This window comes from Tiliqua scincoides, chromosome 3 (genome assembly GCF_035046505.1).
Source record: "Tiliqua scincoides isolate rTilSci1 chromosome 3, rTilSci1.hap2, whole genome shotgun sequence".
NCBI classification, from domain to species: Eukaryota; Metazoa; Chordata; class Lepidosauria; order Squamata; family Scincidae; genus Tiliqua; species Tiliqua scincoides.
In genome coordinates this window covers 237,107,877-237,130,962 of record NC_089823.1, presented here as the reverse complement: position 1 = coordinate 237,130,962, position 23,086 = coordinate 237,107,877, and the positions used below count along the sequence as shown (strand labels likewise).

Sequence of the window (23,086 nt, the reverse complement as noted above, 5' to 3'; positions counted from 1 at the left end):
CAACAAATTCTGGGTATTACTACAAATGCCTTCACCTCCCACGAAAAGTCCAGCTGATCAAGGGGAATAGGGCCTAGTGGTTAGTGCAGAGGCACCCCTAGCTGCTCCCCATTTTCCCTTTACTGGACCAGCAGCAGAGGAAAAAAAAAAACCTTGATGTGTCTGCTGCCACCATCCCAGCTTGTGGAGACCAGGCAAAGGGGGTGGGAATCTGGGGGGAAAAATCCTCCTAGGACAGCATTGAACCTTGGGGGTTCTTATTAAAAAATCAGACCACAGTTGTGTCTGTAGGGCAAAGAGATGTGGCAATCCAGAGAATTACACTTGAACATGGACTTAGCAGACAAAGGGTCAAAATGTAATGTCTGCTTCTGGTTTTGCTCCCCCATTTCAGGGACTCCAGATGCCCCACCACAACCCCAGTGAGAGAGCAGCACCATGCTACTAAAGTACAGGATCATGCCTGGTTCCCCCACCACCCACCAAGCTGCTGGGGCCCTATGCGTTCTCAGAAGGACGGACGGGTTCTCAGAGAAGGGGCTACATAACCTGAAGATAGCGGGCTGGTGGAAGATGCCACAACAGCAGGAGAAAACGCTGGGTGTCTTGTGGGTGTCTCAAAAGGAGAAGGTCAAAACCTCCAGCTGCTCCTTGCAGGATAGAAGCCTCTGTACCCTGGGGCACTGCTGCTCCTTTAATCGCAGGACAGGGCCAGGTAAACAGGGTGTGGGGATGAGAGGATCAGCCCAGGAAGGGAAGTGTTACCAAAAATGGCTGTTATGTTTTAAGGGGAATTATTTATTTACCCTTTTGGAAACCTCAGAATCGCAGGCTGAATAACAAAACAGCGTAATGCAGAGATAATTCCTTGTAGCTTAAAGGGGAGACTGGGAGAAAAATAACTTTCAATCAACGATTATATTTTTATTACAAAACACATAGGTAAATATAATGCACATGGAGAATTGATAAGTATAGGCTTCTAGTACTTGTGTCTGGTGTACCTAGCTTTATGGTGGTTGCATGTGCTGTGTATTTGGTGCATCCGAGAAGGAATCAGAAAAGGATAGGTTGTAGGGAAGGATTTTAGGGGTCCCTGGTCTGCATAACCCAGTTGCTAACTAAAGATGGGGGAAGAAGGGAGGAATAGATGGGGAAGAAGGGAAAGAGTTTCAGAAATGTAGTTACCTGTCCCGGGGACCAGTTGGGGAGGGGAGAGTCCTGTGGAGGACCTTTGCCTTGGAGGGGGCAGCCAGAGAGAGAGAGAGAGAGCACATGTGGCAAAGTTCTCTCTTAAAAGGCTTTTTGCTGACCTGGAAGCTGGATGTGAATGACCCGGATGTGGCCTCCTGGATGCGCATGGTCACTACACACACTGGGACACATGGAGCATGCAAGAAAAGGATGACTGGGTATCAGCCATGACTGGCCTCCTGGGGGGGGGGAGGGAGGTTGCATAAGGTGCTTAAGAGTGATAAAGCTACAACAATAGAACAATGGACTTCTTCCTCCGGAGGTGCATGTTTGTTTTGCATAACAGTGATTGGATCAGGAGGCATCCCTGCATTGCTAGAGGTTGTGCAAACTTGTGACTTCTACCAGGGCCTTGGAAAAGTGTACTGGGGGAAGGGTGTCCTGTATTGTGAGGTTTGACCTGCATGAGTTTTAGTCCATAATACATACAAAATCATAACTTGGAAGGGAAAAGGAGATTTTCACGTAACAGAAGGACCCAGAGCTACATAAGGAACTGATGATGAGGTAGTCTCTGGACAGGCTACATATCTGCTCCCCTGGAACTGAGGCTGGACTAAGTCCAGGAGATGGGTGAAGGAGGAAGGAGGGTAGCGACGCTCTCTCCCCACCACTGCTCTGAAGCCTGGTTGGAGTCTCCGTTGCACAGCCAGAAACCCCATTTTCCCAGCCCTCTTTACCTTGGAGCCAAGAAATATCCACTTACCCACAGGCCCCATCCCCCTTATGGCTTCCCTGGCTGGGGATGGAGGAACTTGCATGTGACTAGTTTATTAAAAGTCCAAAAGGGAAAGAAATTAAACAAAATGGAAGAAGGAAAGATGAGTAATAAAAAGCAGCTTTGCTAAGAGCCGTGGCACCTGAGGCAGCAATGTTGCAGTGTCATATGATGTTGTTATGTCACTTCCAGGCTCTCCTGGAGGAGCCCATTGAAAATTGCTGCTGCCACCTATGTGAGAGCGCACATGCGCCAGTCGCTTCCTGAGAGCATGCACACACACAGCAGCAGTTGGGGCAATTTTCAGACATCACCCCAGCCACACTGTAAGTGTGCATGCGCTGCAGCCACTTCCTGAGTAGGTGCACTCACTTTGTGACACCTCGTTCTATTCTATGCTTGGGATCATTAGGAAGGGTATTGAGAACAAAACGGCTAGTATTATAATGCCGTTGTACAAATCGATGGTAAGGCCACACCTGGAGTATTGTGTCCAGTTCTGGTCACCGCATCTCAAAAAAGACATAGTGGAAATGGAAAAGGTGCAAAAGAGAGCGACTAAGATGATTACGGGGCTGGGGCGCCTTCCTTATGAGGAAAGGCTACGGCGTTTGGGCCTCTTCAGCCTAGAAAAGAGACGCCTGAGGGCGGACATGATTGAGACATACAAAATTATGCAGGGGATGGACAGAGTGGATAGGGAGATGCTCTTTACACTCTCACATAATACCAGAACCAGGGGACATCCACTAAAATTGAGTGTTGGGCGGGTTAGGACAGACAAAAGAAAATATTTCTTTACTCAGCGTGTTGTCGGTCTGTGGAACTCCTTGCCACAGGATGTGGTGCTGGCGTCTAGCCTAGACGCCTTTAAAAGGGGATTGGACGAGTTTCTGGAGGAAAAATCCATTACGGGTTACAAGCCATGATGTGCATGTACAACCTCCTGATTTTAGAAATGGGTTATGTCAGAATGCCAGATGTAGGGGAGGGCACCAGGATGAGGTCTCTTGTTATCTGGTGTGCTCCCTGGGGCATTTGGTGGGCCGCTGTGAGATACAGGAAGCTGGACTAGATGGGCCTATGGCCTGATCCAGTGGGGCTGTTCTTATGTTCTGGCCTGGCACCCAGCATGGGCTGCCTCTCCCACTTGGTATACCACTAGTAAAAGTATAACCCGGCTGATAGAGAATGCCTGAGCTTGGCTGGAAAGCACAAAGACAAATGGATGCAGTAAGCAGTAAATCCATGCAGCTGGAATGCTACTCCAAGTTCTCAGCCCACAGACCACTCTCCACATCCCTGCTTAAATGGGGACGCTTGCATGCTGGCTGGAGTCACTTATAGTCAAAGCAACAAAAAGACCTTGATCACAATCTAGACAGGCCATAGCTTAAGCCATCATTTTCCCCAGTCCTTTCACTCGTGGGTGAGCAAGTGGGTGCCCCTCTCTGAGCTCCCAACAAATGGGTCATTGAGGCAACTGGCAGAGAACAGCAAACACTATCTGTGAATTGGGAAATCTGATGATGTCATCACGTGATTAGAGGAGTGGAACCCCCTGGTCATTCCAACCCACCCCTTGAACCTAGACCAGGGGTTTCCAAACCCCAGTCTGGAGGCCGGATGCAGCCCGTGGCAAGCCTCTGGCCCCCTGAAACCTCTGGCATGCTCAACAGAATTTGACCAGAGCTGTGCTCCATTTGTGCCTGAAGGGTGTTCTGAGGGCCAGGGAGGCCTCAAAATCCCTTCTAAAGGCCTAAACATCACTTCCTTGTTTTCCTGAAAAACAAGAAGTGACTTTTTGGGCTGTTGGAAGGCCTTAGGCTTTCGGAGGCTTTCTAATGTATTTATTTAAATGTATAGTTAAAATTTATTTATTTATTTATTTTTCTGACCTTCAGCACCATATTTGTTGTGGCCCTCTGGCCTAAAAGTTTAGAGACCCCTGACCTAGACAGACAGATTTGCTTCCCAATGGGCAAGGTAGCCCTGTTGTTAAGCAGAATAGCTGCCCTATCCAGGAAGACAGATCCTGAATCCATACCCAGCCCATGATTGGGGTATAACGGAGTTTCCAAACAGAGGACAAAGATGGTTTGCAAAGGATGCCTCAACAGCTTTTTAGGCTGCTGGACCTGCGCAGGAGCTTCTGGGGAGTTAAAAGTATCCAAAAATACTGAAAAATAGGCAAGGGGGGAAAAAACAGGAGGAAAAACGGCATTGATCACAGAGCCATAGAAAGAATAAATAATGGCCAGTTTGAGTTGCTTGTAGAAGCCTGGCTCTCACTCCCTGTGAGAATCCGAATGCTTCCAGGAGAGTTGCCTGCCCATAAAAGTGTCCAGGCCAGAGGTTGTGGTAAGGGCTTGGGTCTTGATATCTAGCAAGTTAACTTCAGCCAGAACTGAGTTGGAGCATGGAATGTGGCATTGGCCTCAGGGAATTTGGCTTGCTGAGAATCTCTTGTTCTCTCCTGTGGTCATTGCAGAACGCATGAAGAGCAGCAGCAGCAAAAATGCCTGAGGCCTGAAGAGGGGACATTTTCTATCATAGCTACACCCTCCAAGCCTTTTATTTGTTTAAAACATTTATACTTTATATGTATATACTTTTTTTGTCTAAGGGATCATCAGCATTGCTAACATTTTTTTTAAAGTAGTAATGCAATAAAAGACCACTTTTTATCAGCCATTGTTACATTTTACAAATATCTTATGTTCTCGTGTGAGCTGGTGTAGGATAGAGGCTTGAGCTGCCAATCAGGGATTTCACAGTTCAAATCTTACCTCTGTCGTGAGTTCTCACTAGGCGGCCTTAGGAAAACCGCAGCCTCTCAGCTGTGGGTTGTTGCAAGGGGAACATCAAGATAATATGCACTGAAAAAGTGCTATGCAAGTATTCTGTAATACACCTGCAGGAGAGGTCCCTCCAGATGACTGCAGCAGACAATTTCACATTGGACGGATGTACGCCCTGAACTTGGAGCTTGGAGCACATCAAGACAGTATATATGTAAATGTGCTTTCTATGTGTAAGAGTGAGGTGGGCTTCCTAAGCTGCTGTGCTTTGCATTACAGAAGTCTGAGAAACCCTGCTTTTGATAATCTTCAACCAGTTTTTTGGCCTGTATAGCAGAGGGTGCGAAAACAAATTGCATTAAATTTAAAACATAGTTTTTCTATTTAATCTGTGGCAATGTGTGGCATTTCAGAGATTTCTGAGGCATTGTCTTAGGGTGACAAAATCAGCTGCTTGAGAAAATGAATATGAATTTATCACCAGGGAATTTCTCCTCTGCATTTTGTTCACACAAATTTAAACTCTGCTTTCCAGTTCCTAGAGCAAAAACTGGTTTCAAATTGCTGTGCCGGCAATTTTTGCTGAGCACTTACAGATTGAGGAGACCTCTTTCTTTTTCTTCATCCCGTTTTATTGGCTTTTTTCCGGTAATAAAGGAAAATTGAGTTCTTCAGGCTGTTTTTGTTCAGGGAGGTGAAGTCATCAGTGGAGAAGTTGAAATCGCAGCTTGCTTTAAAGTCTCCTTCTAGGTGTGTTGGATAAATCATTCCTCCTTCAGTTGCCCCATAGGGTTAGGGTAACTCGCAGCATTTTGGAAGAAACTCGAAGCTCCGTAGATTTTTCTTTTTCCAAGTCTCAACAAGTCCTTTGGAAAACTGTGTGCAACAGAGTGAGAAACTGCTCCACTGGATGGGTGTCATTTTAAACTCTCATTCTTGTGAACTTACATGTGAAATTGGAATTTGATTAGGGCTCAGCCAAAACTATTTACTTGTGGGAGGAAGGGAGTAGTTTTCACAAGTGTTTTGGAGACATACTGAATTTGTTTGCTATTAAGAAGCTATCTTATCCCGAGTCGGGTGATTGGTCCATCTTGCTTGGTACTGAAACTGACTTGGAGCCATTTTCCAGAGTATCAGAGAGGAAATTTTCTCTACCCTACCTGGACATGCTGCCAAGGATTGAACCTGGGACTTTTCCATACAAAGCAGATCCTTTGCCGTGAATGCGACAGGCTGATTCCTAGGTCTGTACAGGATACATAAAGAGCTGTCATTTAAGAAAGGAGAGGGGTGCTTGTTCCTGCTAAGGTGACAGTTACATTGCCTTTTCTTGCTCCCTCTCATTTTGGTTATGTTTGCTCATTGTGATGCTGCATTTACTATTCTGTCCAGAGCTCTGGGCCATATCACACTTGCATCAGTAACCAATTTCCTCCTCTCTTGAGGAGTATGCCTGTGGTCCCATGACCTGGCAGGTGCAGATTCAGTTCTTCCCAAGGCAGTATAGGATGAATTGCTTAAAATCTCCTTGGGCACAGTATTCGTAGCTGACTTGCCCATGGATACAATGCAGTATTCCACCAGATTGATGGTCTCCAATGAAGTCACATGGCGGAAGTCTTGGCTTAGGCATTGGGACATGGATCCCAGCTCCCAGGCTAGGTTGGCAGGAGTACAGTTGGCAGGCTCAAAATTGTTTGGACACCCACTAGAGCCTCTTCTGGTGGAAACCAAAAAGAAGATACAAGCTCTCTCCATCAAAAAATGCTTCTCCAAATAGCCTTGGCCCTTGAGTGTGTTCAGAGGGCTGGGAAACCCTAGACCAAGGGTGTCAAACTTGTTTCATGCTGTGGGCCAAGTAGCATTCATGATGCCCCCTGAGGGCAGGAGGTCTGGTCTAGAGGGTAGAGCCTCCGTCTGCCTGAAGATAACATCCACAAGGTCGCCAGTTCGAGGCCACCGGCACCGTGCGACCTTGGAGCAGCTGACAAGCTGAAGCCGAGCAATTCCATCTGCTCTGAGCGTGGGAGGATGGAGGCCAGAATGTGAAGCCAGATCGGAATGAAACACCTTGAATGTAGTCGTTCTTGAAAGAAAGAACCTTCTTTGAAATTGTAAAAATCCCTATTTAATAGGGATTTAATAAAGCCTGCCTATGTAAACCGCCTTGAATAAAGTCTTGAATAAAGACCAAGAAAGGCGGTATATAAACACCTGTTGTTGTTGTTGTTGTTGTTGTTATTAAGTGGCCGGATCCCAAAGGATCTCCTCTATGGAGAACTCGTGCAAGGAAAGCGCCCTACAGGTAGACCACAGCTGCGATACAAGGACATCTGCAAGAGGGATCTGAAGGCCTTAGGGATGGACCTCAACAAGTGGGAAACCCTGGCCACTGAGCGGCCCGCTTGGAGGCAGGCTGTGCAGCATGGCCCTTCCCAGTTTGAAGAGACACTTTGCCAACAGTCTGAGGCTAAGAGGCAAAGAAGGAAGGGCCATAGCCAGGGAGACAGACCAGGGACAGACTGCACTTGCTCCCGGTGTGGAAGGGATTGTCACTCCCGGATTGGCCTTTTCAGCCACACTAGACGCTGTGCCAGAACCACCTTTCAGAGCGCGATACCAGAGTCTTTCGAGACTGAAGGTTGCCAATATAATTATTAAGTGATGTCATTAAACAGGTCATAACCAGAAATAAGCACTTTTTCTCACGTTGGAACTCATTAGCTGCAGATGACAGAAAATACGCAAAACCTGATCATATTTCAAAATATGGGAGAGCCCAATTTTCATGTGGGCTGCCCTTTCAGCAGTAACATCTCAGCACTGCTCAGCAGCTGAGAGCCTGAGGGCCAGATAAAAAGCCTCCACGGGCTGCATCCAGCACAGCCCCCGGGCCTTTTGACACCCCTGCCCTAGACACAGCCCTGCAAGTTCCCCTACAGGTGGATCCAATGCTGTATTCATCTTCCAATCCGCAAGAGGGCAGGAAACAGTGTTCACTGTGACACTGTGGGGCCCTGGCCCATCCCCATCTCTTAGATACAGGGACTGTTGAAGGGATTCCTTGAGATCAGTTTGGCTCTGGAGTCTATTCCAAATTTTTTGTCATTCAGAAAATTAAAAAAAAATGGAGATGTCTGGGCAGTTTTGGAGCTGAAGTGACTGAGTCAGAGGATGTGGAAACTCCACTTCCTGATGAAGACTCTGCAGTCTATCCTAGTGATTCTGAGACAGGGATGGTTCCTGAGGTTGGTAGGCCTGTTTTCACATCCACATCAGACCCAGCACTGACACATCTGCCGTTCTTCCTTGCCCGAGTACCAGACAACGCATGGGGTCCAAGCAGGAGCCCAAAGTGATAGCTGGTGCAGTTGCTCTGCTGGCGACAGCATGAGTGGCCTTGGTACAGCTCCCATCTCTGCCTGCTCTGTGGGAGCACCATGTATTTTGGGGTCGCTTTACTTGCTTCCTGCAGCAGAGGGGCAGAAACAGCAGAAGTGTCCATGTACAGGCCAGAGCTGCTTCAACAAAGGAAACTTACACCAATAACTTTAGCATCCAGACAGGATCTGTACCCAACAGAGAGCTTCCCCCTTTGCCAAGAGAGCTCTTTTTAATGTTAATTTAGCAAGGAAAGCCAAGGATTAGCAACAGGCAGGCAGGCACATTTGTGCATTATTGGCTGGAAGGAATTAGTGTCACTGAGCACACATGGAAAAGAAAAATAGTGAGTTTTAACCTCATTACACAGGATTCTAAGCTGCGTTTTAAAAATCTCTTGGCTTTGAATGTTAGTGTATGCAGGGAAGGGAAGGGGGTGTTGGGGTGATCTGAATTTAAGCTCTGCAAGCAAGAGCTACCGTTTCACATGATGTGAATATATGTAACCAGATAGGTCTTTCTTTACAAGTTCAAATATTGGGGGGGGGGGGAGCTAGTGGCAGTGGGGGTATTGGACTGCCTCTTGCTTTTAGAGCCTCTAGTGGGAATCCTGAGTGTGGTTTCACTCTTGGTGTTTTTGTTGGCATTGCTTAGGTTGTATTATCTCACGTAATGGGCTCTCTCTTAGTTTGTCAACATTCTGCCGAGGACAGAAAGTTCACGCCTGGAAGAGTGTGCGTATTGGATTAGGCTGTGATTAACACCATGATGTAATGACCGGCTCCTTTTCCTTCCATCAATATTTGCCCTTTGGGGTCGGGGTGCTGGAATATGGACTTCAAAAGGAGTATCTGTTTTCTTGCCTTTCTGCAACTGTTCGACTCCTATTGCTTCTAATATTAAAGCTGTTAGTCTGAAGCTTACCATCTAAGTACTTTTAGGCTTAGCGTGGCAGCCCCCCCCCCCCACCAAGGAGCTTTCAGAACTTGTGATCACATCCTGATGCAGTGATAGGTTGCTGTTCAGAGGTCAAAACGGCCACAGTGCCAGAAGATTGGAGGATAGCAAATGTCACACCTATCTTTAAAAAGGGAAAGGAAGGGGACCCGGGAAACTATAGGCCGGTCAGCCTAACATCCATACCGGGTAAGATGGTGGAATGCCTCATCAAAGATAGGATCTCAAAACACATAGACGAACAGGCCTTGCTGAGGGAGAATCAGCCTGGCTTCTGTAAGGGTAAGTCTTGCCTCACGAACCTTATAGAATTCTTTGAAGTCAACAGGCATGTGGAAGTGGGAGAACCTGTAGACATTATATATCTGGACGTTCAGAAGGCGTTTGACACGGTCCCTCACCAAAGACTACTGAAAAAACTCCAGAGTCAGGGAATTAGAGGACAGGTCCTCTCGTGGATTGAGAACTGGTTGGAGGCCAGGAAGCAGAGAGTGGGTGTCAATGGGCAATTTTCACAATGGAGAGAAGTGAAAAGCGTGTGCCCCAAGGATCTGTCCTGGGACCGGTGCTTTTCAACCTCTTCATAAATGACCTGGAGACAGGGTTGAGCAGCGAGGTGGCAAAGTTTGCAGACGACACCAAACTCTTCCGAGTGGTGAAGACCAGAAGTGATTGTGAGGAGCTCCAGAAGGATCTCTCCAGACTTGCAGAATGGGCAGCAAAATGGCAGATGCGCTTCAATGTCAGTAAGTGTAAAGTCATGCACATTGGGGCAAAAAATCAAAACTTTAGATATAGGCTGATGGGTTCTGAGCTGTGTGTGACAGATCAGAAGAGAGATCTTGGGGTGGTGGTGGACAGGTCAATGAAAGTGTCGACTCAATGTGCGGCGGCAGTGAAGAAGGCCAATTCTATGCTTGGGATCATTAGAAAAGGTATTGAGAACAAAAAGACTAATATTATAATGCTGTTATACAAATTGATGGTAAGGCCACACCTGGAGTATCGTGTTCAGTTCTGGTCGCTGCATCTCAAAAAAGACATAGTGGAAATGGAAAAGGTGCAAAAGAGAGCGACTAAGATGATTACTGGGCTGGGGCACCTTCCTTATGAGGAAAGGCTACGGCGTTTGGGTCTCTTCAGCCTAGAAAAGAGGCGCCTGAGGGGGGACATGATTGAGACACACAAAATTATGTAGGGGATGGACAGACTGGATAGAGAGATGCTCTTTACACTCTTACATAACACCAGAACCAAGGGACATCCACTAAAATTGAGTGTTGGGAGAGTGAGGACAGACAAAAGAAAATATTTCTTTACTCAGCGTGTGGTTGGTCTGTGGAACTCCTTGCCACAGGATGTGGTGATGGCGTCTGGCCTGGACATCTTTAAAAGGGGATTGGACAAGTTTCTGGAGGAAAAATCCATTACGGGTTACAAGCCATGACGTGCATGTGCAACCTCCTGATTTTAGAAATGGGCTATATCAGAATGCTAGATGCAAGGGAGGGCACCAGGATGAGGTCTCTTGTTATCTGGTGTGCTCCCTGGGGCATTTGGTGGGCCGCTGTGAGATACAGGAAGCTGGACTAGATGGGCCTATGGCCTGATCCAGTGGGGCTGTTCTCTTGAGAAAGGTAGTTCCTTTCTCAATAATTGTGATATGTTTATGCTTTTTACTTTAGAAGAGAATGGAGAAAGCTGCCTTATGCCCAGTCAGAACACTGATCCATCTGGCTCAGGTTCCTAAACGCACTTTTGTGGGAGTAAGCCCTTCAGAACACAGTGGGACTTACTTCTGAGTAAGGATCCTTAGGATTGCACTCTCAGTCTTGTTGATGCTGAGCAGCAGCAGCAGTTCTGCAGGGTTTCAGACATGAATATTTCTCTGCCCTGCTTGGAGATGCTGCAAGGGGTTGAACCTGGGGTGTTCTGCACACAGGCACCTGCTCTGTCACTGAGCTACAGCGTCTCTCCTAGTCTTGTTCTGCATGCAGGAGAGTTCAGTAGAGTGTGGTGACTTGCCTAAAACCCCACAAAGGATTGGGGATTTGGGCCTGGGCCTCCTGTACTCTCTTCCTGGGAGCTACTTGTGTCTTTTTTTGAGTATGATAATTAAAGTCTGCAGATGATCTTGGCAGGTCACTAAGTTTAAGTTTAAGGTCATATATTTCTTTTTTTAAATATTTATATGCTGCCTTTTTATTCCATCAGTGGCTTTCCCAATAAATTAAAAAGAAAAACCACACACAAAATAATGCAAGTTTATAAAATTAAATTAACAATCAAGCATACTGAGGTTCACAAAAGATGTGCTAAGACAGCAGGCAACAACCCAGCAACCAAGAAAAGACAGCAGAAAGCCAGAGAAAATTTAAGAAAAAAATGTTTGCTGCCCTTCTTCAAAGCTGGGGAACGTTGGAGCTGGCCAAGAGCCTTGGGAACTCCAAAACTGGTAGGTGGCCACAGAAAAGCTGCTCCTGTGGTCCCATCGACTGGACCTTGGTTGAAGGAAGAGAGGTTGCTTTGGGAAATGTAAACCTTTTGCCTGGGGCTTTCGCTCATGCCCACAAACCCCTTGGGCATTTTGCTCATTTTAGTGTAAGTTTGTGGTGACATTACAGAGAGGATAGAAACCATCTCTCAATTTTTCAATTGCCATTCATGTTCTCCAAGCCCCACTCGTGTAGTAATACATGTGAATTTGTTTTGAACATAAACAAAAGCATAGGAAACAAATGCTACAGAATGAATAAAAAACAGGAGAGCCATAAAAACATGAAAATGAGTTATAAAACATGCTGGAATACCAGGACCTCTAGTCTAAGATTTTGTCAGGTGTCAAAAAACCACCAGTAGGGAGGGCAGAAACAGAGACGCCTGCGTTGGCTCGGTCATGTCGTGAGAATGGATGATGGCCGGATCCCAAAGGATCTCCTCTATGGAGAACTCGTGCAAGGAAAGCGCCCTACAGGTAGACCACAGCTGCGATACAAGGACATCTGCAAGAGGGATCTGAAGGCCTTAGGAGTGGACCTCAACAAGTGGGAAACCCTGGCCTCTGAGCGGCCCGCTTGGAGGCAGGCTGTGCAGCATGGCCTCTTCCAGTTTGAAGAGACCCTTGGCCAACGGTCTGAGGCAAAGAAGGAAGGCCCATAGCCAGGGAGACAGACCAGGGACAGACTGCACTTGCTCCCGGTGTGGAAGGGATTGTCACTCCCAAATTGGCCTTTTCAGCCACACTAGACACTGTTCCAGAACCACCTTTCAGAGCGCGATACCAGAGTCTTTCAAGACTGAAGGTTGCCAACAAGAAGGGAGGGCATCCCACATGTCAGCCCCCAGGACCTAGAAGGCCCTGCCTCTGATCACAATTTTATGGCATTGGAAAAGGGTTCCAGCAGGCTCCTATGGGTGGAGGAGGTTCCTAAGGAGGCATTTCAGACTTGAGATTTGTCGCTGGAATGGAGGAAGCCCAGCAGTTTTGGTGGGGGATGCACACAAGCCGTCTGATCAGTTAAGGTGTACGGCTTCTAAAAAAGGCAGAGTTGGGAAAATAGTCTTGTTCTTCCTTTCCCTCCTCTCACCCCCCACTAAAGGTGTAACAGGAGTCCAGTTTGGTGGTGCTTGGAATGTATAACTGGAGCAAATGATTGGCAGCTGGGAAATTGAGTCTCCTCCCCAGTGGAGCTCATGTGAGAGGCACATTTGTCAAGTACTGAACCCCTGGACTTCTCTGTTTTGAACGACTTCAGCCCTGAGAAGAATGCACTTTCAATTTTTGCTGTGTTCTGCTTTTCAGCCCATGAGCATCTTTGTAAATGTAAATAAGCAGTGCATTTCTTTTGTTTGTTTCCTTCTCGTACCTGACTATTTGCCTTCTCTCTGCCGTTTCAGGTAACTTGGAAGTGGGTGTTCACATTGCGGATGTGAGTTATTTTGTCGTCGAAGGAACATCACTGAATGAAGTAGCGAGCAAGAGAGCAACGAGTGTTTACCTAGTTCAGAAGGTGAGAATAAAGCTGAATCCGGGAAGCAAAATCCAAATAGATGATGTTCATCTTTGGCTTCCTCAGACCTCAGAATGCCTTATAAGGTGAAAAAAGTCACTTTTGAAAGAAAACCGGAAGTTGTGATTTTTCGGCCATAAAGGCCATTCTGAGCCTTGCAGGGGCAGCACATGGATACACACTGTTTCTGTAAGGCTCACAAAAGCCCCTAGAGGCAAGGGCAGCACAGCTCCACAGGTTTGGGGGGAGGCGATAGTGATTGGTGACGTGCCACATGGTCTGTCGCATATGTGGCCTGTCACTGATTGGAACATCGCTAAGTAACATTCGCCTGTCTAGGTCTTCAGCCCCAGGTAGCTAGCAGTTGGCAATTGGTCATAGCTCATTGGTATTGCTGTTCATGCAGAAGTTCCCCAGTTGAGTTCCTGGCATCGTCTGCCTAAAATCCTGGAGAGCTGCTGCCAGTCATTGTAGTGAGTTAGATGGACTCATAATGGTCTGACGGCAAAGACACCTTTCTATATTTTAAGAGGGAGGAGATATGCTACAGTGGTAGGGCACATCACCTTACATGCAGAAAGTCCTGGTTCAGTGCCAATTAAAGGGTTTTCAGGTAGCAAGTGATAGGAAAGGGATTTGTTCATGAGACACTAGAGAACCACGGAAGTCAGGGCAGACCATACCTGCTTAGACAGACCCGTGATCTGACTCAGTGTGAGGCATATGTTCATATACTTCCTCTGTGTCTATACTGGGGAGGAGCAAGAGTCAAGAGACATTGGAATGAAACTTTCTCCAGTGGGATCTCCATGTTCGGGTTAGTCCTCCAGGTGGGTAGCTCCTCCCTCTCAGGTAGGCAGTGAGTGCTGAGCCCAAAGTGCAGAATTTGGGCATGCCCTTTTGCCTGTTAACCACAGGAAGTTGCTTTTGAATGGGGAAATCTGTGTTCTTCAATGCTTTCTTGTACATTCAGACAACTACACCATGTCTTTGGAGGTAACTTGCTGGAAGTAAGACAGGAAACCAACCCTGGAGAAAACAGGGCCTGACATTGATAGTATTTGAGTCTGGCTTCTCCATGTTTGAATGCTACAGGAAAAAAAAAATCTCCCCACAAGGAAATCAAATAGATCTGCGTAGCTAATTCCCTTGAACTGGAAGTCTGGGAGCGAAGGAGTAGTTGTGCAAAAGGCTAATGGTTTGTTTTGAGAAAGCACAAATCTTTGAAATGAGTATATCGGGTTCTACAAAGAAGGCAAACAGCGTTCTCCCTTTTGGCATGTCTCTTTGTGTTGTTTTAGGTGTGAAGTAGTTTGAGTGGGGAATTTCAGCTATAAAATTGGGTCCTGTGTTATAATAGAGATCAAAGATTGGAACTGGAAGCCAGTTTTTCTGTTGAGTCCAAAGGCTCTGAGACGTTCACTTCTGACACCAGCAGGCTGTCAGGGTGTTGATATTTTGATAACGTCAAGCTGAATAATAAAGAGGTGATCGAAGTCTGAATTCATGGAAGTGTTGATACAAAAAAAGAAAGAGGAAAAGAAAGGAAACTCTAGAGCAGAAACCCTTGGCTCATAAACAAATTGCCTGTTTCCTTTGAGTGTGTCTCCGTGTCTGAGGCCACCCCATGATTAAGTTTTTGAGGGCCCTCCCTGAAATGAGGACATAGTGCCATGGAGGCTATCAGGCTGCTAGCCTGCCCCCCCCCCCCACTGACAGACCACTGGTGGAGGGGCCCAGTCTTGGTCGTTGGAGTGACCCCTGAACCAAGCAGGAGTGGGCAGGCTGCCAGGCGGAATGATGGGAACAAGATTGCCAGTGTGACTTGGTGGAAACGCTGGATTTTATTTTCCATTAAAAGCAGTTTGTTCTTTGGCCTCACCGATTACTTTAGGCCTCCCCGTTGTGATTCCCACTGATGGTGGACCTTCCTTGGCTGGCCTGCATTTGAACTTGATGGCCACCAAGCCCACTGCGGTTCAACTCCAGCATGCCCTTTTTATGAACCCTGCTATCCCAGGACCACTCCAAAGTCTGGAAGCTCATGGGAAAGTCAGGAGAAAGGGATGGTGAGGGAAACTGGAGGTCACAGCCTGTGTGGTACAGTGAATTGGTTTGGACAGGCAATACCCTAGCTCAACTCCCTGTGCAGCCACGAAGCTCACTGTACCTCCTTGGGAGAGTCTCTGTGTCCAGCGCAGCCGACTTTGGAGGCAGCGCCAGTGTCAGGTTGCTGAGGGCCCTGGGGAAAAACCCTGTACTTGGGCCCCCATGTACACTTCCGCACCTCTTAATGATGCATTGAGTACTAAAGACCTGCTGCTCAAAGAAGGGCTGGTTATTTCAAATCAGCAGTTGAAAAATACTTAGTGCAGCAATTCTTTGGTTGTCTTCCCAGAGTCCCCCTTACCTCCAAAACACACTTGCCTTCTCCCTCTCACCTTCCCACCCATGCACCAGTTGCATACAACTCTTCCTGCTGTTATGCTGTGTGCTATGTTTTCTCTTAGCAAATCCAATCTTTGACTTCCCCAACAGAGCCATCATTTTCTAGCAACTCTATATTGCTGAGATCCTCACCCCCAAAGCTGGGGTAGTCAGGAACATTCCATGACATCGCAGTAGCTGAACATGTTGGGAGTTTCAGAACACTAGAAAAGCCCTACTAAATTGGGCCAAAGGCGCATTTACTCCACACTGTTTCTCACAATGACCCAGTGGCGTAGCTAGAGGGGGTGCAAAACACTAAGTTTTATAGGCATCTGACTGTGCCTTGCAAGTGGCCCCTCCCCTGCGGAGCCATTCTGGGTGGTGGGAACAAAACGGAGGCCTCCACTGCCTGGAATGACTCTGAAGGGGAGGGGGAGGAACTGCTTGCACAGCGTGTTCAGGTGCCTGTAAAACTTTGTGCTTTGCACCTTCTCTAGCTTTGCCACTGCAATGACCCACCAACTGGCTGTGGGAAGCCCACAAGGAGGGGATGAAAGCTGACCAATCTCCAACCCTGCAGCTGATATTCAGTGGTAGACTCACCAAACCTGGTGATGGCTCATAAATAACATGCCTGACAGCCACCCAAGCTAGTGGCCATACCTTGTGGTAACAGATTCCACAAACTAGTCAACAAACAGGGTCCCAATAGTTCTTGATTATTTGATCATCAAAGTTTCAATATTGGGATGAGTGATTTGAAAATAAGTGAAGTGTCCACTCTCGTTAGCACTCAGAAACAGATGTTAAAATGGAGGATGAGAATCCAGGGAGATGGATGAAATTTCTGTTGCACTTGTGCTGCTATATGAGGGATATCTGTGTGTATCATAAAACTCTGAAGTGGAGTCCAAGACGTTTTAGTTGGTATTCCGTTAGTTGAAGTCCTGTGCAGTTAGGAGTTCTGTATGCGTGCTTTCTTTTAAACACTTCACTGCTACTTTCAGTTACTGGAGACGCTGCAGCCCTTAACTTAAAAGCATAACTTCTTTATTGCTTCAGTGTGTTACATTGTCATATATTACTCTTTCAGATTTGTTGAGTAGAACTGCATCCTCCCTACATCCAGAGCCCCACAGACTGCAGTGCTGCTTGTTTTTTGTTTTAGTTATATATGCTTTTTGGGCCCAATGCACAGACCTCACAAATTCCCCCCTCCCCCCATGTGCTCCTCCTTCAGTGCATGTGTGGTGGGGACAGGACTAGATGACAGTCACCTGTCTTGAGAGGCACTTCCCCCACTGCCTCCTTGGCTTTAGCAGAGGCGCATGGCTCTGAGCAGCATTATTCCACAGCATTATTCACTGCTAGTGCAGCAGGTCTGATTGGCAGCAGTCCCTTCTCCTGCTTCTTCTCCAGTGGATAACCTTGCATGGCTGAGCTTTCCAGGAGGCATGGCCAACCTCACGTAGGACATCTGTGAGTTATGGGAGGCTTTTGATGGTCAACGTGCTCTCCTGCCACTGGAATAACACAGCTGGCGGTCTTGGTGTTGAGAGGCATGGCTTATCATCCCCTCGCCCTTCTGACCTTCCAGTTCAGCTGGCCCTGCTGATTCATATGGAAAGTGATTTCTTCCAGGCTGGAGGCTCAGCCTACGGTCCCTCTGTCCCAAACCCTGCCAGGCAACTAGAGGGGATTTATGAGCTGGGATCAGGTGCCAAGCCACAAACGTGATTAAATATTTTAAGAGCTTTCCTGGGAAGGCTAGGCAGGCAGATAGAAAATGTTTGCTTTTTGAAATGTATATGGGCCTCAAAATTCTTTTTTTGGCTGCTTTTTGTGACCTGTTTGCTCGTTGTGGTTACAGATTATGATGTTATCTGCAGAACCAAAAGATGTGACTCAAAAGCGGTTCTCATATCACTTGATAGAAACCTGTTGCCCGAAATCATGTGGAAGACGCAGCTGTAGAAGTGCAACTGTTGCCTCCATCAGTGGCAGGTGCAAGTTCTTGGAATCTACTAGTAGATTCCATTCTGGGTCATTTGCAGTAGATGTTCAAGAATTTCTGACTTGTGTTTTAACAGTAGCAGGTTAAAAAAAAACTTCAACTCTTCTGTGGTTGATTTTGGGCTCATAGCTTCTCTCTCATGTTCAGTATTCCTCACCTATAAAATAGGAATATTAGTTGTATGCCTTTTCCCAAGTCCTTGTGGAGTTCTGTTGGCCAGTTTGAATTTTGCATTAGAATCTCTGATCTGTGGTCACTCAGATGTAGATCTGTGCTTGCGTTTGCAGATGAGGTGATGATTCCTGAAAGATGGTTGGTTGGCATCCTGTAGTTGATGATATCTATCCATCCAAGTGGATGGTTTATGACTACCTGGGCTACTAGGAAGAGCTGTGGTCTGAGCTTAGCTTTTCTGAGCTTTATAGTGGCATCAGAAGATAGGTAGATCCTGTGTGCTTCTGTGTCCTCTTTTGATCAAGGGGGAAATTAGAACTCATCAAGACTTATCATAGGAAAAATTTATCAAGACAGTTGATAAATTTGGTAAGACAATAAATGAAATAGCTGATTAGCAAGGAATTTTTAGGCTCTCAAGACTAAAGAACAAAAGAACTGCCTTCCTGAATCCCTCTACCACACAGTGGCCCAGCAAGATATTTCTGGTCACTTTCAAACCAGGGTATAGGATGCTACTGGCCAGCAATTATTACTCAGAAGCATGCAGGCTTTGAAAATGGTGATTCTGTATTTAGCCTTTGTGGCTCATGGTTGCCGATGGAGCTGTCCTCTGTAAATTTAACTCCATTTTAAAAGCAATCTAAGCTAACCACCATTGCAACAATCTATGGCAATGCATTTTGTAACGTAATCATGTGCTGGGCAAATGAGTACTTCCTGTTGGAGTTTCTCTCTCTCTCTTTAGGTAGTCTAAGTAGACTTTATCCTATTTGTCCCTACCTTCTTCCTTCTGAATTGCTTGTGAAAAGGACAGCTATTTCTGATGCCATAGGGATGCTGGGGTCCTTTCCAAGGAAAGAAGATGGATTTTTACATATTATCCTTTGTCTCACAGGTGATTCCTATGCTTCCCAAGCTGCTCTGTGAAGAGCTATGCAGCCTCAATCCCATGACTGACAGACTCACCTTCTCTGTCATATGGAAGCTGACACCCGAAGGCAAGGTAAATGTGGGGATCTTTGCAGGGCTGGTCCACCCAAGGACTATCTGGGGCAAGTTGCCCACATCTGGGGGAGGGGCATAGCTCAGTGCTTCAGCACATGCTTTGTGTGCATAAGGCTCTAGGTTCAGGGCCTGCCTAAGACCATAGAGAACTGTTGCCAGCTCAGACCATATTGGGCTCGATGGACCGATGGCCTGACTCCACATCAGGCAACTGCATATGACCAGAAGGGCATGGATTTAAATGATCTGTTGTATCAGGACATTGATTAGGCTAATTCTGTAAGAATAGGGTGGCTGCATCAGTCTCAGCAATGAGATTTGAACCAGGACTTCCTGGTTCCTACCAGGTGGGAAGCACAATATACAGATCCAGGCAGGGCATTTTCTATCTGGATCATTAGCATATGATGCCTCCAGGAAACCCACAAGCCAGGAATGATGGCAAGGACCCCTCTTGCTGTTGTTCCCCAACTGAACCTGGTAGCTCCACATGGCCAGTGTTGGCTCATAGCTTGGAGTAAGCACAGCATTCTCGTTCTCAGTCCTTCCACATAACAACCATTCCGCTACTCGGCCCTGTCCAAGTGCCGAGTTCTGCAGTTTTCACCCTGAGCTGGAAGTATTTGCAGGCCCCTTTTTAAGATGGGCCTGTTTTTGATCAGAGGTCATTCTCTGGCTGTCCTTGGTGCTGGAAAACAATGGGAAACCTTCATCTGTGCCTGAGCTGCAAGACTTTTAAATGAGAATTGTCTGGATTTATGGAATGAATCCATGCATCGATCAAGCATGCTGATGCCTCTAATCGTGCAAGACATTGCGCACTGACTTAGACCAGCATGGGTCAAGATGAATGAGGACCTTAGCTTAACACAGCTGTTACCAGCAGCCAGGAATCAGAAGGTTGAGAGGAAGGTGGAGATAATGGCATAAGAGCAGCTTAATCGGTCTTGCGAAGAGGCCCTGTCTTCCTTCTCTCAAGGTTTATATGGATATAGGCAATTAGGACTCCTCTCCAGCAGCACGATTCTTCATTTTTGCCTCTAATCAACTTTCCGGAGGGGGTCTGAGAATCTGCCTTGCTATGCAGAGCAAAATATGTGCACTATTTATTCCTAATTAGCTAGCTAATTTGCCTCCCACTGTCTCTCCCTCCCTTTTGCCCTTGTCTGTCTTCCTTTTTATTTTTCTAATTGCTTAGCATATTTAAGGGCAAAACGTTTTGGTGGAGAGTGAGTGGTTTTCTGTTGTTTTCCCCCCAGCTGCTCTGTCCTTCAGTTCAGCACCATCTCTTTTTTCTTTGTTTCTCCACCCCCCCCCCTTTATTAATTACTAATGGGAACAGGCCCCAAAGCGCACTGCTTGATGAATGCATGCAAGACCCCTAACGTCCAAGGTAGCAGGGCAGTGAAAGACCTTTGAGAACTGCTTCTAGTCATGGTTGATACGATATTGAGCTCAGGCGGCCATTGAGTCTGCTTGAGAAAAAGTATCTCCTGAAACCTGTATTAAAATACCAGCAATTCCTTTTCAGTACAATCCTATTCCTGTCGTATCTACTCAAAAATAAGCCCCATTGATTTCAGTGGGACTTACTTCTAGGTAAGTGTGTGTAGGATTGCAGCCTTAGTGAAGTGCATAACACGAAAGTGTGACTTCTCTTGCATGTTCTCTCTCTTGCATGACCCCTCAGATCAGCAGGGCAGTGAGAATGGTTGAGAGATGGTGTAGATGCTTTTCCTAGTATGATTCTAGCCGAGGGAGATCTGTCTGACCACTTGACTGGTCTTCCACCAACAGACTAAGACCTTTTTTAAGTATACACAGAAGTTTTCCAGGCCACTGATACTGAAGCTGCTTCTGTTTGATGTTCTTTGATATTATATTTGATTGCATAGTTATTGTCTATACAAAATACACTATTGATCGGTATTAATATTGGATAGCTATTAATACCAGCTATGATCTTAATAATACTTAACTTGTTCTAATACTTAACTGATGAAATACTAATCAGTAGCGTATTTTGTACAAACGGTATTGCCGCTGCCCTAGATGGCAGATCCAGGGAGGAGGAGCAGTTTTTCAGTTGCCGTCAGTGACAATGTCTAATGAAGCCTCTTGGCCAAGAGGCAGTCTGCTTCTGAATGCGAGCTGGAGAGAGAGGCAGACAGAGAGGTTTGGAACACGTCTTTTAGACATTTTGACAACTGTGTTCATGAAAAAGCAACTTGTGCAGTTATAAAATCAGCGACCTGGGGCATACCCAGACTGCATATCTGCAGTCTTAAAGGCATGCCAGATAGCGATCAAGGGGAAGAATGGAGTTTGTAGAAAGGATTAGCAAGCAGGTTGAGAACTGTACAGTTAATATTCTGTTCCTATAACGATGGACACAATCTTTTTCAGACGTTTCCCTTGCATGTTGAGAGGCTTTGACATTGACATTTCCTTCTTTGTCATCTTGATGTTGCAGATTCTTGATGAATGGTTTGGGCGGACCGTGATCTGTTCCTGCGCAAAACTCAGCTATGATCATGCCCAAAGCATGATCGAGAACCCTGAGAAGGCGTTTGCAGCAGCAGAGCTGCCCCCCGTCTCTCCCCGGCACTCAGTAGATGAAATTCACCGGGCAGTCCTCAGCCTCCATCATATTGCCAAGCACCTGCGCAGGCAGCGCTTCATAGATGGTGCTCTCCGCTTGGATCAGGTCAGCCTAACTTGCTTAGTTGTAAGGATACAATGGCATAAGCCTCCACCTTGAGCTCACTAGAGAAAGGGGAATGGGCACAAGTGGACCATGTTCACGGTGATCAGAATAATAGCATGAGAGGAGAGGCAGTGCTGAGCCCAATCCTGTGATTGACTGTGTCAGATGGGGAGAAGAAGGCAGCCCTTCAGACCAAGAGACTCTTCTCAGCCTTGACCGTCTCCATCTGCAGTATGAGAATAATGTAACAAATATGCTTCACTGGCTGGTTGTCAGGATTACAAGATAATATGTGTCAAGCATTTTGGACTTGCTAAAGTGCTGTATAAATGCCAAATGTTTGTTATTTTTAAGTGCAAGGAGGTTATCTCCTATACTTTGCAGAGAACTTCCCATAGGAAGAGAAGAATAAGAATACAGAGACATACAGCTCTTACAGCATAAGCCTACTGCCTGTAGATCAAAACTGAGGATCTCAATATATTTCATTACACATGATCTGGACCCGTTCGCCAGAGCAGAAAAGCGGAGCCTGTTGGAGAAATGGCTCCAAGTGACATGAGCGAGTGAGTTCAGCTGTAGTTTGGGGGAAGATCAAACAAAAGCAAAACACAGTGGTGTTGGCCTCCACCTGTGTCTGCAGGTCTTTCACTGTCCCCCTTCCAGGTTTTTTTTCTATTTTGGTTGAATCATTGATAGTATTCCAGACAAATGGAATTGTATTGTATTGAAATGCAGTATAAGCAAGCACTGAGCTGCCAGAGCTAGGGAATTCCCCACTGTCTGCAGAGCCAATTCATCTGTGGGATGCACAGAACTACTTGTTTGCTTCTCTTAAGGGGGGGGGGGGCATAAGGCAACCAGCATGGGTATAATTTGTTTCAGTTCTGCTTCTCTATCGGTATTGCTACTGGCTCTTGCAGATGGGCTCTTGCTATTGGTCAGATTGGCAAGCAGAGCCGACTACCACCATCCATTTAGACGAACATCTTTGTAACAGTGTGGATAAGCATCTTATTGGGGCAAACCATCTTACCTTCTTTTCCTTTTAATGTGTTGTGAACCTCTTCTCTGTCGGGTGCGTTCAGATCTCTTCCTGTATCATCTCCTCACTTGTGCAAAAATAATTGTAACCTTGATTGTGTTAAATCCCCAGAGAGTACAGCAGGGAAGGATGAAGTCATTTATCTGTGTAGTGGCATCAGGCAGTAGGAAGGAGGCATCCCTTGAGAGGGGGAGTTTCAGGGGAAAGGGACAAAGAGTTTGAGGGAGCAGGAGATGCATGGGTGTCTGAAGGTGGAGGAGCCAGAGGGGCAAAGGCCATGGGCAGGAGTGTCGTGGGATCTGGAAGCAGAGAACTCAGGAGGGGCAAGGCCATGACCAGGAGATCACTGGTTTTATCTGGAGTTAATGTTTCAGCCAGCGTGAAGGAGCCTAATTTGTGCTGTGACCAGTGGATGTGTCCCTGGCTGACTCTGTGACTTTCAGATCAATTTGTTGGTTGGTTTTTGTGGACATTTTTAATACATCCTTTGGATTCCTCTTACTCCTTTCTTTCCAGTGCTTTGATGCTTTGCCAGGCTGTTGATGACCAGGGCACTAAACCATGTGCTTGTATTGATCAAAGCT

The 23,086-nt window shown here is 46.5% G+C and overlaps 1 protein-coding gene across 1 annotated transcript in view; it reads left to right on the top strand.

Annotated features, from left to right (window-relative positions):
* Positions 1–23,086, top strand: part of DIS3L2 (DIS3 like 3'-5' exoribonuclease 2) — a 267,654-nt gene that overhangs the window by 166,635 nt on the left and 77,933 nt on the right. Inside the window, exons 12-14 of the mRNA XM_066621078.1 lie at positions 13,012–13,124; positions 18,641–18,748; positions 21,224–21,457. Of these exons, the coding sequence (XP_066477175.1) occupies positions 13,012–13,124; positions 18,641–18,748; positions 21,224–21,457 (455 nt within the window). The remainder of the gene's footprint in view (positions 1–13,011; positions 13,125–18,640; positions 18,749–21,223; positions 21,458–23,086) is intronic.